This window comes from Protopterus annectens, chromosome 16.part0 (genome assembly GCF_019279795.1).
Source record: "Protopterus annectens isolate FY-2018-M chromosome 16.part0, PAN1.0, whole genome shotgun sequence".
In the NCBI taxonomy this organism is placed as follows: Eukaryota; Metazoa; Chordata; order Ceratodontiformes; family Protopteridae; genus Protopterus; species Protopterus annectens.
The window spans coordinates 873,011,826-873,027,373 of NC_056750.1; the positions used below are offsets into that span (position 1 = coordinate 873,011,826).

The 15,548-nt window shown below is 36.5% G+C and overlaps 1 protein-coding gene across 1 annotated transcript in view; it reads right to left on the bottom strand.

The window, feature by feature from the left end:
- Window positions 1-15,548, bottom strand: part of LOC122790465 (cilia- and flagella-associated protein 157-like) — a 1,902,466-nt gene that overhangs the window by 244,242 nt on the left and 1,642,676 nt on the right. Inside the window, exon 7 of the mRNA XM_044058010.1 lies at window positions 1,416-1,603. Coding sequence (XP_043913945.1) covers window positions 1,416-1,603 — 188 coding nt within the window. The remainder of the gene's footprint in view (window positions 1-1,415; window positions 1,604-15,548) is intronic.

Here is a 15,548-nt window from a genome sequence, read left to right on the forward strand (position 1 = left end):
AATAATAAAAATATCTGAATCTGTCTCACCAGATCTTTTTGAAGGAAGAATTTACTGATCTAAGAAATACAAACAATTATTTGTTTAAATGTTATTTCCTACCATCCCACCTCTTGGCAGTGTATAGGAAGCAATAACAAGCACACCTGTTGGTAAATGTTTTTATCCAAACTATCAACAGCTCACAGCAGAAAAGCACTGCATACAGCAAACCTTGGTTACCTATTAAACCCTGTCAATATTGCACACTATAGAATGTGGTGAAATAAGCAGAAAAGAAACTACCACCCAGGAGATATCATTTAGGTATTTAATGTCTTAAAAATGAAACATTGCTAATTTTACTAGCAACTGGTTTATTGAGCTACCCGTTATTAGCTCCAAATTATACAATGGCTGGCCATTAATATTCTAAAACGAGCATGTTGACTGGCCAGCTCAACCAGCTGTAAACCAGTTGTAAATCTGAGAATATACCAATGGAAAAATGTCTGGTCACCCGGACTTTTCTCCGTTGTTATATTCTGTAAGTTTTCATTTTTTTTAAACAAAAATAAAAAAAAAAATCTGTAATCCAGACTTTGGACATACGAGAGAGACAGGATGGAGAAAATACTAGGAAAATCAGGTATATTATTTAAAACTAAAGACACGCACCTGATTTTCTTTGTATTTCCTCCGTTCTCTCTCCTAACTCTAAACTATTCTAAACCTTTTTTATTAAAAAAATAAATAAATAAAAAAGGAGCAGCAGAGATCTTTTCTCCGTTGCTTCCTTTCCAAAGCGCTAATGTACTGGGTAAGTGCCGGAACGCAAGTCCCATATGCATGAGCAGTACATCAGAAAAAGCCCCATTAAACCGGAAAAATGCAGAAGGTCAGCACGGAGGCATTATACAAAGACATTATCAAAGAAAAGTATTTTTTTCCTTAAATAATGTCACTGTATAATAGCAATAACCCACATCTGGGTGTGGGCAATGCTGGATTTACCCATGGTTGGCTTTGTTTGGTCACTTGGGCTTCGCCCTTGTGACCAAACCACATCAACTGTGGGTAAATCCAGCAATACCCACACCCAAACATGCATTATTGTTTAACTAATATATATTTTTAGGCATAAATCAGCTAAAGCATGGAATTCTCTTTCACTTGAGATTTGTTAGTCTATATATTTGACAACATTTAAGATTCGTTCAGACAGTTATTTTGGAGAAAAAAAAATTGATATGAATAATTAGGTGCTAACTCTTAGTCTCCATGAGATTCTAAGTGTGACATATGATTATGTTAAAATATGGAAGTCTGGATCTCGTACTCAGACTTGGTGTTCCTCAGTTGGATAACTGAATTGGAATGTTGATATTTTTTTAAGGGGAAGGGAAGGAGACATGGGTGAATGCTCTTTGTATTACCTTTCTCCTTTAGGGTCTATTTTGTATTCTATGAAAGGTGCTGTCTTCTGGAGGAAGTCCTTGATGTGGGGTCCAAGTACCAGTGTAGCAGATGTGGTCAGCACACTCAGCAGCTTGTCCATCATCTCGCTGCGTTGAACGTGCACAGCAACTTCAGATGTATCATTGGCAGTACTGCTTTCTTCTTCCTGAAACAAGTAAGGTAATTTTTACTGCATAATAACCCCTTCTGAAATACACACATGTAAGCTCAGCTGTGTTTAAGCACACTTACCCTAACAGTAGATCTTCAGTGAGAGGTGTGATGCCCCTGCACTGGCCCAGTAATCAAGGGGCCTCAATCCTCACCATTAACACCAGTGAGGGATGTGCACACTGGAAGGATGACAAGTACACACACAGTAAAGTACAATTTCCCTTAAGCACATACAGAGATCACAGTCAGTCTGGGGCTGGTTTCTCCCTCTTTCTCCAGATCCCCAATAAGACTCCCCACTGGCACAGTTATAGGGTTAAGATCTCAGCCAAGTGATCAAGCCAAAATCTCCAGCACCCTCCCTGCCCAAGTAGCTGACACACACACACTTTGAGATTTGATTTATATACAAACACACAGAAACTCCTGGGAAAGGCTGGCACAGGTTCACTAGCTTTTCCCCCTTCTGCCCAAACTATAAGGTAGAAATCACTACCATCAACTATCCTTATCAGCTACTAAAAGGCCCTTACAAAAGGTGACCAATTCTACTGTGTAATGTTACTATTATCCAAATGGTAAATGCGCCCAAGACTTTAAGGCTATTTAAGAGTGGCCTGTAAAGAGTTACCAAATACATGCAAATACTCTAAGAGCTTAATATCGCTAAACAAAACCAGCCACAATTAAAAGGTTTTAATATATTTAATAATAAATAATAACAGAACATGACAATACTCAATAACTCAATACAGTGACAACAGAGTTCAGAATCACAGGAAATGCTTTAAAGCAACAATGCAGGACAGTCTCACATAAATACAGAAAACATACAGAGTGATCTTACTATATTCCTATCTATCTCTAAGAGAGATACTATGATCTAAGTCTTACAGATACAAGCACATGCAAATACTGAATGGATGTTTACTGGTCCAAGACAAGATACAAAATGCACAGGCTTTCTCTCTGAGATAGTTCTTAAATTAATAATACACAACATTACTGCTGGGTTAGCTAGATGACATCACCACTGCCTCTACTAACAGAATTTAACATGTCTCTATGAAAAATACGTATCTCTTAGAAGCTGACACTTATCTCTTAGAAGCTTGCCTGAAACTGGAAGTCATAAAACAAGTAACACTTTTACATTTTAAATCTAGTAATTATTTCTGTCTTAAGACAACAGAAAGAAACTCTAGCTGTAGACATTTTGTCTTCTAGCTGTGGTAAACACAATCATAAAATTCTTTATTTATTTTCTCATAATTTGCAAGTTAACTCCGTATGTCCCAATTTCTAATATGAAAACATACATTTGCACAAGCATATAGTCCATATACATTTCTGCTCTTTTCCAGCAGGGTGCAGTGTGGTTACATTTTTGAAGCTCAGCACATAACATACAGGTTTCTTACATTTGTAGACAAGCCTATGGATCATATTAATATTTACAACATAGAATTATTTACAATATTCTAGCTAGCTGGGCTGGCAACTTCACAAGAGGTCACAATAACTTATAGCATTTGGGCTACATACACATTACTAGTGTCTTCTCTTAACTAGAGAATGTAAAAGCAATATCAAATGTCAGCCTTTCACCATGCAGACAGAGTGATGTAGGAAGCTAGAAGGATCCACAAATCTGTGATATGCACCAAATTGTTGCATGATTTTTTTTAGCTCTTTGACAGAATTCTCAACAGGGAGAAAGATTGGGTGTGATAGCTAAACATCCCTTCTCATATGAGACATAATAAAACAGAAATTTTGTCAAATGTACACATATGCTAATCTCCAAATTGACTATTTAATAAAAACAAAAAAAAAAAAGCATGAAGGGTTACTTTGCAATAACTCCCCTGAAAAGCAATATTAAATACAACTACGTTAGTAACAGAATAAAGATAACAGCTCAAAGGCCCACTTGACCCCCCCCCCCCCGAAAAAAAATGAAGTTTAAAGGAGAAGAAATTTGAGATGCTTGAGATTTGCTTTTCAGGATTTTTTATCTTTTTTCTTCTTCTTTCTGTCAACACTCGGCGTAATGAGTGACATTTCAATAGGGAGCCTATAAAGAGGGTTATGACTGTTTCCATTTCTCAGGCAACCAACATTCAAAATACTTTCTTAAATTGTAGTAACTATGTAATGCTAGAGAAGTAACAGTACTTACAAGCATGTTTTGGCCTTTTTAACACAAGAACCAGTTGCATCCTTCAAGTAACAAATCCCCTTCCTTAAAAAGAGTTATTGGACAGTCCTGTCTGGTTTTGTTTTCTCACCACAGAGGAATCTCCAGGAACCTCAGTATCATCTCTTGCCCTCTCTCATCCACAGGTTGTTTCTCTTGAACCCTTCTCTGAGGTCCATCAACATATTTTTTTAGTCCCAGGCTAAATCTCTTTCAATGTTTCCACATCATGACAAATTCTCCCTTCTACTTTTAAATGTTAGTTGGGGGGAGGTTCTCTCCTTCTCTATTCAGGATGTCAGCTCAAGCTCTGTTCTTAATATTTGTCATCTGACGTATTTTGGTTCTACTCCCATTCGGAGCGGCGTTCGCTCAGACTGATAACGATATCACTCCCAGCTAAGATGCCTGTCATGTTCCTGTTCAGACTGCAAAGGATGCTTACCAGTTCTTCATCATTTTCCGAAATGATAGATTGTGCCACTGCTTCTATAGCATGATATCTATAACTGCCACTGCTTACACTCGGGAATTCAGAGCTGGACATTTGTTTGGGCTACAGTTTTGCATTGATCAGTATTTTTTTGATTTGCAGCAACATTTTCAGTGGCATTAATTTGCATTAATAGTTGATTTATTATTATTAGTTTTTAATAATGTGCATTAATAGTTGATTTATTATTAGTTTTTAATAATTTGCATTAATAGTTGATTTATTATTATTAGTTTTTAATAATTTGCATTAATAGTTTATGTATTATTAGTTTTTAATAATTTGCATTAATAGTTGATTTATTATTAGTTTTCAATAATTTGCATTAATAGTTGATTTATTATTATTAGTTTTCTATAATTTGCATTAATAGTTGATTTATTATTAGTTTTTAATAATTTGCATTAATAGTTTATGTATTATTAGTTTTTAATAATTTGCATTAGTAGTTGATTTATTATTAGTTTTTAATAATTTGCATTAATAGTTGATTTATTATTATTAGTTTTTAATTTGCATTAATAGTTTATTATTAGTTTTTAATAATTTGCATTAATATATTAGTTTTTAATAATTTGCATTAATAGTTGATTTATTATTAGTTTTCAATAATTTGCATTAATAGTTGAGTTATTATTAGTTTTTAATAATTTGCATTAATAGTTGATTTATTATTAGTTTTTAATAATTTGCATTAGTAGTTGATTTATTAGTTTTTAATAATTTGCATTAATAGTTGATTTATTAGTTTTTAATTTGCATTAATAGTTTATTATTAGTTTTTAATAATTTGCATTAATATATTAGTTTTTAATAATTTGTATTAATAGTTGATTTATTATTATTATTAGTTTTTAATAATTTGCGTGGCACATAGCTTTGCTTTACTCCTTGATCTTTTGCATGCCATTGTTTTTGCTAATTTAGTGGGAAGCTATTTGCCTCCGTTTGTTTTATATCTTTTGTTTATGTTGTTGTGCTAGTGTTTCATGTCTTTTTACAAGCTGTAGTTCCTCATATAAATGAACTTTTAGTTGGTGGCTAACTTACTGCAAACACTGTTTTTGAGATGGTTCTTGTTGAAATTCTCTGTATATTAGTTTTGATCGAGCAGTTCATTGCACTTTCTACATGGAGTCTTTTCCTTCAGCAGAATGGTTAGTTGCCCAAGTCCTTCATTTTATCTTAATTTTGCATATGCTTCAGTTTCTGTAACAATTTCAGTTTCTAGTTTTTCAACTGGGTAATAATGGTTTGTACTTTTACATCTCTTAGTTCTTTGTGTACAAGGTTGACATTGTCTTCCAATTTGTAAAAACTTCCTTTCCCCTTAGTAAGTTGCTCCTGTACAATTTCAGCACCTTTTTAAATAGTCTCTCTTGGGTTAGCTAGTTGCTGATATAGTGCCTTACTTTCAAATTTCTACTGACTTAGATAATCAAAAGCAGAATTAACCTCATTCAGCATCACCGCTAGCCTTGAGTTTCATTTTCAGCTCTGTTAAAACTGCTTTTACTTACTCTTTGCATACAAGTGCCACTGTCAGTTTTTGTGACGTGAGCTCAGGTCATCATAACTTTGTCTGAATGTGTAACTCCAGTATCATATAGGATAGTATTCAAAGCCCTGAAGGTGACATTTTTTCTAGTGGTTATGCAAAAACAGTGCCACTACTTTAAACACAAGTTATTTGCTATGACTAGGTCAATGAGAGAGCTTTTGAAATTAAATGATCACTTTTCATGAAATGCATAAAGTTGGTAAAGATAAGTATCAGCAAAGTACTAATGGAAATGTAAATGTTTGTATAATTACAGACTTATTAGGGTATTATGGATGAATGTGGATATGAGAAGCACATTAGACATACTGCCACATATTTAGGGCAAGCAGTGCACAGCACAGCTATTTATTTTAACTTTAAAATATATAAAGGTATTTTATGTAGGGGTTACTTATGTGGACACCCTGATTGTTTCTTTAAAAGATATGAAATGGAAGGCATAACAAAGAAGGACATGCAGATGAAACACATGAAGGGAGTTTCACTGTAAGAGGTGGGATGGTGGGGATTTTTGTTTTTGGCGGGGGACAGATCCCTCTCTTTTTCAAATATTTCTTATATGATAGGGTGGCTGGTGTAAGAAGTAGGTTAAAGGGTGTAGAAGGGAAGGTTGAGGAAGGAGGGGGTACATGAGGAGTTCCTTCCAGGAACACCCTGGGTCAGAGGACCTCAAGCATTTCAACTGCCTGAAGGTGGTGCAGTGAAGGACCCTGAAGTACACTGGGCTGGAGGCTTGTGGTGACTTAGTGGATAATCAAAAGCAGAACTAACTTAATTCAGCATCACTGCTAACCTTTGGGTTTCATTTTAAGCTCAGTTAAAACTAGTAATGCGTGTATCCCAAAACTGTCTTGTACCCCCAAAAAGCATCCTACAGTGGCTGAAGCTGTCTCTTCACTACCTGCTCCACCACATCCTCAACCAAGTCACGAAGCTCATGGTATTACATGGCTTGTCAATCTGCACCATTCCAGGATGCCTACTGGAATGGTGTTAATATCCTGATCCTCTAAGGAAGTTTCTGCATGGAAAGGGGATAAATGTTCCCTGACTTAGGAGGAATGTGCCTGGGCTGCTCCTGGGACTTCTGGACCTGTGGAAAAATGAACAGAAATTGGAGAGAAAGGAAAAAAATGAAAGTAATGCGCAATTAAAAAAAAAGAGTCAGCGAGGATTGAGAGACACACAATATATGGAGACCATAACCTGACTCAGTTTAGTAATACATTGGTACATACTTTAATACTGCTTACTTATTTTTATCTGCTATTATGTTTCTGTATTACGTACTTCTGGATTTGAACTTTCAACACATTTCTTTGGTGAACGGTCATTTTTTTAAATTTCAGAATCCTGCCTGAATAATCATGAACAACTTTAGTAAGTCACTTCAAGTGTCTTTATTCCTGGGGAAGAATTATAGGCCATTTTTTCTTCTGCTGCATTAAGAAATAAAATGTGGAATGGTTGCTCACTTGTCATAGATGTGTGTTCAAATTTCTCTTACATGCCTACATTTGTTAATCAGCAAAGCACAGAATTTCATTTTGCACTTGTACAGAATCTGTGTGATTATATGCTTGCGTGTTTTCATCAGTAAAGCACAGAATTTCTGTATTCATTTGTATTGAATCTGAGTTTGTATCTCCCTTATATGCTTCCATTTATTAATCAGCAAAGCACAACATTTTATAATGTATTTGTATGGAATCCATCTGTGTTAGAAAATATTTCTTGCTTACTGCAAGTTAAACAGAAGGATATCATGATCTCCATCAAATTGCTACATTTTATTGTCTGTGTAGAGCTTGTCTCTTTAAGGGATAGGAACTTTCTTAAACCTTTGCATTTATTTCTAGTGAAGTTTCTGCTTTGCAACTTTGTCTTCACCTGTAGTTTCAAAAATATCATGTAAAGTTGCTGTAAGCAGCACATTTTTAAATTATGAAAATAAGAAACTGAACAATGTATTTCTCAGTCTATGCTGGTCAATCAGTTGTTATTTTAACCCCCACCCCACCATTCCCTGCCAAAGGGGGTGGTGGCTGAGGTCAGCCATCTTCTGCACGCAGTCATTATTTTAGAAAAAAATGACTATCTTATGCAATTATCATATTAATGAGTTGCTCAGGTCTACACAAAGCAAGGCATTTTTTTAAAGCTGTCAACCTTTAATACATATAATTTATAAGCTAATAACTATAGTACATGGAACTATGTGGCATTGCAAATATGTTAATACTTATTTATGTGTGTGTGCATATATATATATATATATATATATATATATGAAGATTCATGGATTGTTACTAGGCTAATGACCCAGGGGGCCTTCATAAGCCTAGCCAAGTTTTCCCAAAAGAATGCCTATGTCCTTTATCCAAGTAGGATATTGATGTCCAAGCATTTATAACCTACTTTGGTCATAATGGACATGGGTGCAAAGCCCAGTGCAAATTTCCTATTCCCCATTCACTGACCTAGGTTGTGCTTAAACTGGGTAACAGACAAACTCAGCTTCACATGGATGGGAAGCCTGTTCCATAGGAAGGGCAGACTGTGGGACACATCTGTCCCTCCAGCTTGTTCTAAGTCACAGACAAAATTCAAGTCCTTAGACCTTGTATTTCTGATACAGTCTGACTTACAAATATATAGGACATTCATAATTGTGGGGGTTGTAGATGATTTGTAAACCAGGCACAGATAACCCCTCAGCAATCTACAGGAGACTGAGCAGTGGGAAAGGGCTTTAAGGCGCTCTGCATAAGGCAGGTTTGTTATGCCTTGTATTCTTTTTGTAAGGAACTTCATGGCCTTCTTGAAATTGATTACGAGTATAGATCTGCACTCATGGGACTGCATACATATCTGCTGACCTCACAAGGCCCAAACATAGTGAAAGTTTTGAAACAAGAGCAGAATAAGTCTAAGATAGCTTCCCTGCTTAGTTTAGCAAACGCATATTTGTGTCAAGTGGGAATGGAAATCAAACCAAAAGTAGATAAAAATCAGGCAGCAACTGAATGTGGCAAAAAAACAAAAGAGAGAATATAAGGTGAAGGATCAGATGAGAAGGCAAGAAATGTGGAAAATGCATAAATATAGTTGCAAGTATAGAAAACCCTTGGAACAACCTCATGTTGATCACAACTGAATGTAGGAATGGTTAAGGAGAGGTGAATTTAAACCAAAAGACGAAAGGTTATTACTGGCAGCCCAAGACAGTGGGCTACATACACATTAGTTTACGAAGTCCATTGAACATGTGGGAGAAACAGACAAATGTAGGTTTTATAAAACAAAATTGGAAACAGTCACACATCTTGTTGCTAGGTGTGATATATTAATGGCAGAAGGACTTTATACTGAAAGGCCAAGACTGCTGCATTGGGGATTGTGCAAACTTTATAGTACTAAAGTAGATGAAAAACATTAGAAGCTTTAGCCACAAAGCATCACAGAAAATGATGAAGTTTATATCACATGGGATCATCTATTACTTACAGTTCAAAATATAGATGCGAGAAAGCCAGCTATACTAGTCCTTGAAAAGAAGACGAAAGTAGCATTGATCACTGAAATTGCTACACCCACTGACTACAGTGTCTTACATACAGAGAGAGACAAAGTCATAAAATACCAGGATATGCAGGCAGAAACGAGGGGAATGTGGAAGAAGGATACCCAGACAGTTCCAATAGTAGTAGGAGAAATGGGTCTTATACAAAAGAATTTACAATCGTACTTAGGTATGTTACTAATACACATAACTTCATACAAATTGCAGTGGGAGTCACTACGTGAAGAGCACATTTGGCTGACATCATAGATTGAAACAATACTAATTTCATGAACTTTAATCATACTTTGACTTAGGAATGAGGTTGATTCCCATCATAGCATTAGAAACCCAAAAGATTTGGAGACATTAAAAAAAGGAAGATACCACTCTATGACTAGGTCGTATAAATACGGGGAGATTCCTCAAGATTGGAGACATGTGCTTGTTAAATCCACCTTTAAAGGAAAGGGGAGTAGGACAAATCCAGAGTCATACAGACCCTTAAGTCTACTTTCATGTTGAGAAAAATAATGGAGAAGGTAATATTGGATAAGTTATTGTCAGAATTGGAAAGGCTGGGACTTGAAACCATGTATCACTATGTGTATTTTGAAAAAAGATCTATTACCACCTGTAATATGATATTCTATAACAATATAATTACAGATATGAATGAAATTTTGTGCTGTCATGTAATTTATATACACTTAACTTCAGCAATTGAGAGGATCATGCGCAAAACACTGATGAATAAATTAGAACTAGATACTAATGTACTCTTGATAAGACGGATAGCTGCATGGCTTACATATATGACATGGCAAGTATCATACAGCAAATGGACAAGTGAAATTCTTGTTTACAGTCAGGACAGGGTGTCCCACAGGGCTCTGTCCTAGGCCCTTACTTGTTTAGATTGTATCTTTCAGGTCTATCATTTTCATCTGAAGTGTTCTACAGATTATATGCAGATGAGTTGAAACTGGGCAAATGGATCACATGTGTTACAGATAGGGCATTTCTACAAAAGAACTTGACTAAATTGACAATTTCAGCACAGGAGAATAATATGCTGATAAATACATACAAAAATTAAGCATATGACATTTGAGAGACATAAACTGAAAGGTGAATATTTAATAAAGCACACAGTGATTGAAACTGTAGACTCATTTAAGGACCTGGCTATATGGGTAGATCCAGCTTTGAGTTTTTCTGATCAAATAAACCAATTGGTTAATTATAGTTTAGAACTATAGGTTGTATAAAACGATTTATAAAGTTTAGGAGTCAGAAATGATGATGTTATTGTTTGTTAATTACATTAGTCCCAAACTTGAGTATGGAATAATAATATAGAAACCTTATGAGAAAACAAACATGAATAAACTGGAAAGAGTACAGCAGAAATAAACAGAGGGCATCCATGAATGTGAAAATTGAAGTTATTATGAAAGACTAAAATATTTGAACTTCTACAATAACTCATATAGATATTTAAGAGGAGATCTTATTCAGGTATACCTCTGTGAATGTTTGGGGTTATCAAAAATAGTACAGAATCATCAGACAACCTTTGAAGAAGATTCTATAGGAATGAGAATTGTACTAATTGGTTCTATGTGAGAAGAGCTGATGCATGGAACAGACTATCAAATTACATTAAAGCAAGTTCTAGTTTAGATATTTTTAAGAACAGCCTGGACACTTACTATGGGAACAACTGTTTTGTTATATTGGCAGGCTAGAAGGGCATTAACGCTGTGCTTGAAATATTTGTATGTATGCATGATTTTGTGAATAACATTAGTATTTACTTGTGATTAGTGAAGTTAGGCAGCGAGTGTTTTGGAAAAGCACAGAGTTTCTCACATAATAAACTTATATATATATATATATTATTGGCAAATGGTACATATTTCCTCACAGTTGTCTACCCTCCAATCTACTTCTAATTCATCCATGAAGTTAATCTCTCATGTTGCTGAAGGTGCATCACAGGCAGCAGGTACAAGCATTTCCATTAGGAGAATGCCTGGATGTGCCTGTCTGATTTTGTGGAACCATTTAAATCTTCTTTCATCAATGCTCCCTTTGATGGAACCTCATTATTTGGCCCCCAAGGTAAAAAACACACCTTCTGGTGCAAACAAGAAGAGAAGACCCTGTCTGCTGTGGGCGTATGTTTTTCTACCTCTCAAACATCCCTTTCTAAGAACAAATGAGATGGCAGAAAGATGTGGTTCAAAAAAGTCCCAGGGGCCCTTTAAAGATTTGTGCGGAGCATAGTTCCTCCAGGGGCAGAGTGGGGAACACAAATGGAAGACACTGTTCCCATGGCAGGGGTGGTCCCTGAACAGAGGCCTGACTGTCCATCCCTGGAGCCTAGCTAGACATCACAAAAGACTTATGGGTACAGAGGATAATACCCAGAGTTATGTTATACCCTTTTCCCAATACCCTCCAACAGTTCAGAAGAAAATCCTCGATGTTCCACGCAGTCGGAAGTGAGCAGCTTCTCTAGAAGTAAAAAAGCTGGCAGAAAAAAAAGAGTCAACTAAGAGGTCCCCCCAGACCAGACAGAGTCCGGAACTTATTCAAGAATCATTTTGGTGCCAAAAAAGACAGGAGACTTGATACCAATTTGGATCTCAGCAAACTAAATCTGTCTGTTCAATATACAAAGTTCTGGATGGTCACGGTTCAGTCCATTCTACCATTTCTGCACAAGGGTGACTGGATGTGCTCAATAGATCTTCAAGATGTGTACGGTAACATAAAAATGAACATGCTGTCCAGAAGATACCTATGCTTCCAGCTGGGAGATAGCCATTATCCTTTCAGAGCCCTGTCCTTTGCTCTCTCCACAGCCCCCAGTATGTTCACCGAATGCATGGCAGTAGTAGCAGCACACCTGAGAATGATGGGATTCCAGGTGTTTGCATATCTAGACAACCGGCTCTTGACTGCTGCAACCACAGGCATTAACTGATTCAAGCAAGGGACTATTTATTCCAGCTATTCTTATGTCTGGGAATATCAGTTAGTTACAACAAATCTCAGCTCATACGGACTCAGAGTTTAGAATTCATTGGTGGTCACCCGGATGCAGCCACTAAAATAGCTTCACTTCCTCTACCTCAAACAGAAGCCCCCCAATTCCAGGTCAAGAAAATAATATAAAATTCTTCCCTTCCAGCATGTCTAATACTTCAAGCCTTGGGATTCACGGCAGCTGCAATCACTCTTGTACCACTTGCCAGGTTCCACATGAGAATCTTTCAGTGGACAAAAGCCACTCAATGGTCTATTCTCCAATACCAATTACCCAATCCAGTCAAAATTACTCAAGCATGAAAGAATTATCTTCTTTGGTGGACACACTCCAATCAACTCCACAAAGGCCATCCCTTTGCTCTCCCTCAGTCCAAGGCCACAGTGACCACAGATGTGTCTCAGCTTGGTGGGGCATTTCCTGGAAGGATAGTCCAAGGTACATGGTCACCTGAAGAGGCCAAGATGCATATTAATGTACTGGTGATGAGAGCTGTCCTCCTACCATTGCAGGCCTTTTAAGACACTCCCAATTGAAACTATTGAAATCCAGATGGACAATATGCCAGTAGTTTGATAGATCAACAAACAGAGAGGAATCGGATCTTACCCTTTTTGTCAAGAAGCTATGAGCGTATGGCAATAGGCGATCTCTTCCAATAATTTTTTGATAGCAATGCACATCCTGCGAAATCCAGTCTGATTGCAGACAAGTTAAGCAGTCCATTATGATGCCTCCTGAGTGGTCTCTCAATATCAATATGGCAGAGACAATATTCTGTCAATGGGGCCAACCATGTTGTGATCTATTTGCCTCTCCAACAACAAATGCAGCGAGTTCTTTGCCCTGATCCCCCTATGGTGGGAGTCACCAAAAGATTCTCTACTTCATTCTTGGCTCCCCTTTTACGCCTACCCTCATCACCCCTTATTCCAAAATTTCTACAGCAAGCATCTCAATTGAAGAGCATGGTTATCTTTATTCCCCCTTACTGGCCTCATCAGATTTGTTTTCCCTTCCAGTGGTCTCACCTTCTACATCCACCATGGATTCTGGATCCAGTTGCAAACCTTTAGTATCATCTGACAGGTATGTCTCACCCAGACTTGACAGGTCTCAAGTTGACCACATGGTTTCTCCAGTTCTATTGATTGCTAGACAGCCCAGGCTCTCCTCTCCAATCTGTCATATTTTGTTATCTTCTCATAAAACTTCCACCTGAAAGACTTACAAGGATAAATGGAACAGATTTATTCTTTGGGCACTAAGCAAAAACATAGTTCCCTTTACAGCACCAATGTCAATTGTCCTTGACTCAACTATTAGAGTACAATTACCTGCCATTTCCATCTTTCATCTAGGAGTAAATGATTCGACTTTAGTTTCTTTTAAACTTCCCAAAGCCTTTCTAAGGGGAACCTTTTTATTTAGACCTCCTTTAAAAGACCCTACCCTTCCATGGGATTTAAACATCATACCTCAGGCTTTCATTCAACCCCCTTTGAACCATCGGCTAAATCTGATCTAAAATTTTTGACCTGGAAAACTGTTTTCTTAGCTGCTATTACATCTGCCAGAAGAGTATGAAACTTCAAGCACTGCCCTCTAAGCCCCTCGTATTTAGTTTTTTTACAAGTATAGAGTTTCTCTATGGACAAATCCTTCCTTTTTTACCAAAAGTGGTTTCCAAGTCCAATGTTAATCAGGTCATTAATCTTCCAGTGTTCTTTCCAAAATGTTTTGAGCAAAGTCAAGTATTTGTTGCATTTGTTACATGTGCACAGGCAATTATGTTTCTAACTTCAAGTCCAAACAATTATTTCCTTTTCTGACTCATAACTAGGAAACCAGTGTCTAAAATTACTTTGGCTACATGTTTAACTGATTAGATTACCTTTGTTTTTCCAAAAGTGGCATACCCTTGCCAAAATCACCCCGTGCCCTCTCCACCAGGTCTATGGCAACTTCATCAGCCTTTTTGTTCAGAACTTCCTTGGGTGATATTTGTGCAGCTGCAACTTGGGCTAATCCTGACATCTTTATTACTCATTACAAACTACATCTGGTCTTGAGGGGAAGGCTCAGCTGTGTTCCTCAATATCCTTCCTTAGAGTCCTCAGGATTTAGGAAGCTGGGAAATCTGTCCCAACAGTTGAGGAATGAACACGGACAACAGAAGATTAAAAAGTTACTGATAAAACACTTAAAGACACCAGACTGAATAAAACAAAAAGTAACGGATGCAACCTTTCAGCAACACTTTAATGTACAAGAATTAGTCAGTGGTAACTCTGACTTCATCAAAATAACTGCATTTCACGCTCACACACTATTTATACATTAAACTCAATCACATGCCCACAATTAAAAACAGCCTTTGTCAATTTTAAAAAGATATTACATCTCCTTATCTAGTATCTGACAGTTTGTCAGGAATGTTTGAAAAGACAAATGGTATGTTTAGGAAAAGAATATATCAACACCAGTACGGCATATCCAGAGGGGATGAAAAGAACGCACTTGAGAGACACATTCAAAAATTCCTCTTATATAGTTTTAAGTAAACAGCAGTGGATAAAGTGGATATGGGACAAAGAGGGGGGCCTACAGAAATATACTTAGAATATAAAGAGCTAAGATGGTAAATAAGATACAATGCTAGTACCACCCCCCCCCCCCAGGTCTTAATGAAACCATATCCATTAGTAGTGTGTTGAAATTGATTTTTAAATAAAAATAGAGTGATGTAATGTTTAAAAATGGCTTAAAAGTTATTTTTATGAACAAGGTGAAAAGTATTTTAAAGTCTATAACTGTATGGTATTCAATCATTACAAAATAAGGAAATGTAATATCTTTTTAAAATTGACAAAAGCTCCAGAAACAAAATAGCCAATTTCACACAAGATAGAAAAAATATAAATCTTAAAGTTACAATATGGGCATACAATAATTAAAAGGCAACTAAATGAAAAAATCCTTAGTCAGTAAAATAGTCATCATATGTTAATACAAGACAACTAAATGAAAAAAAATGGCCTTAGTCCAGTGAGGAAAGGT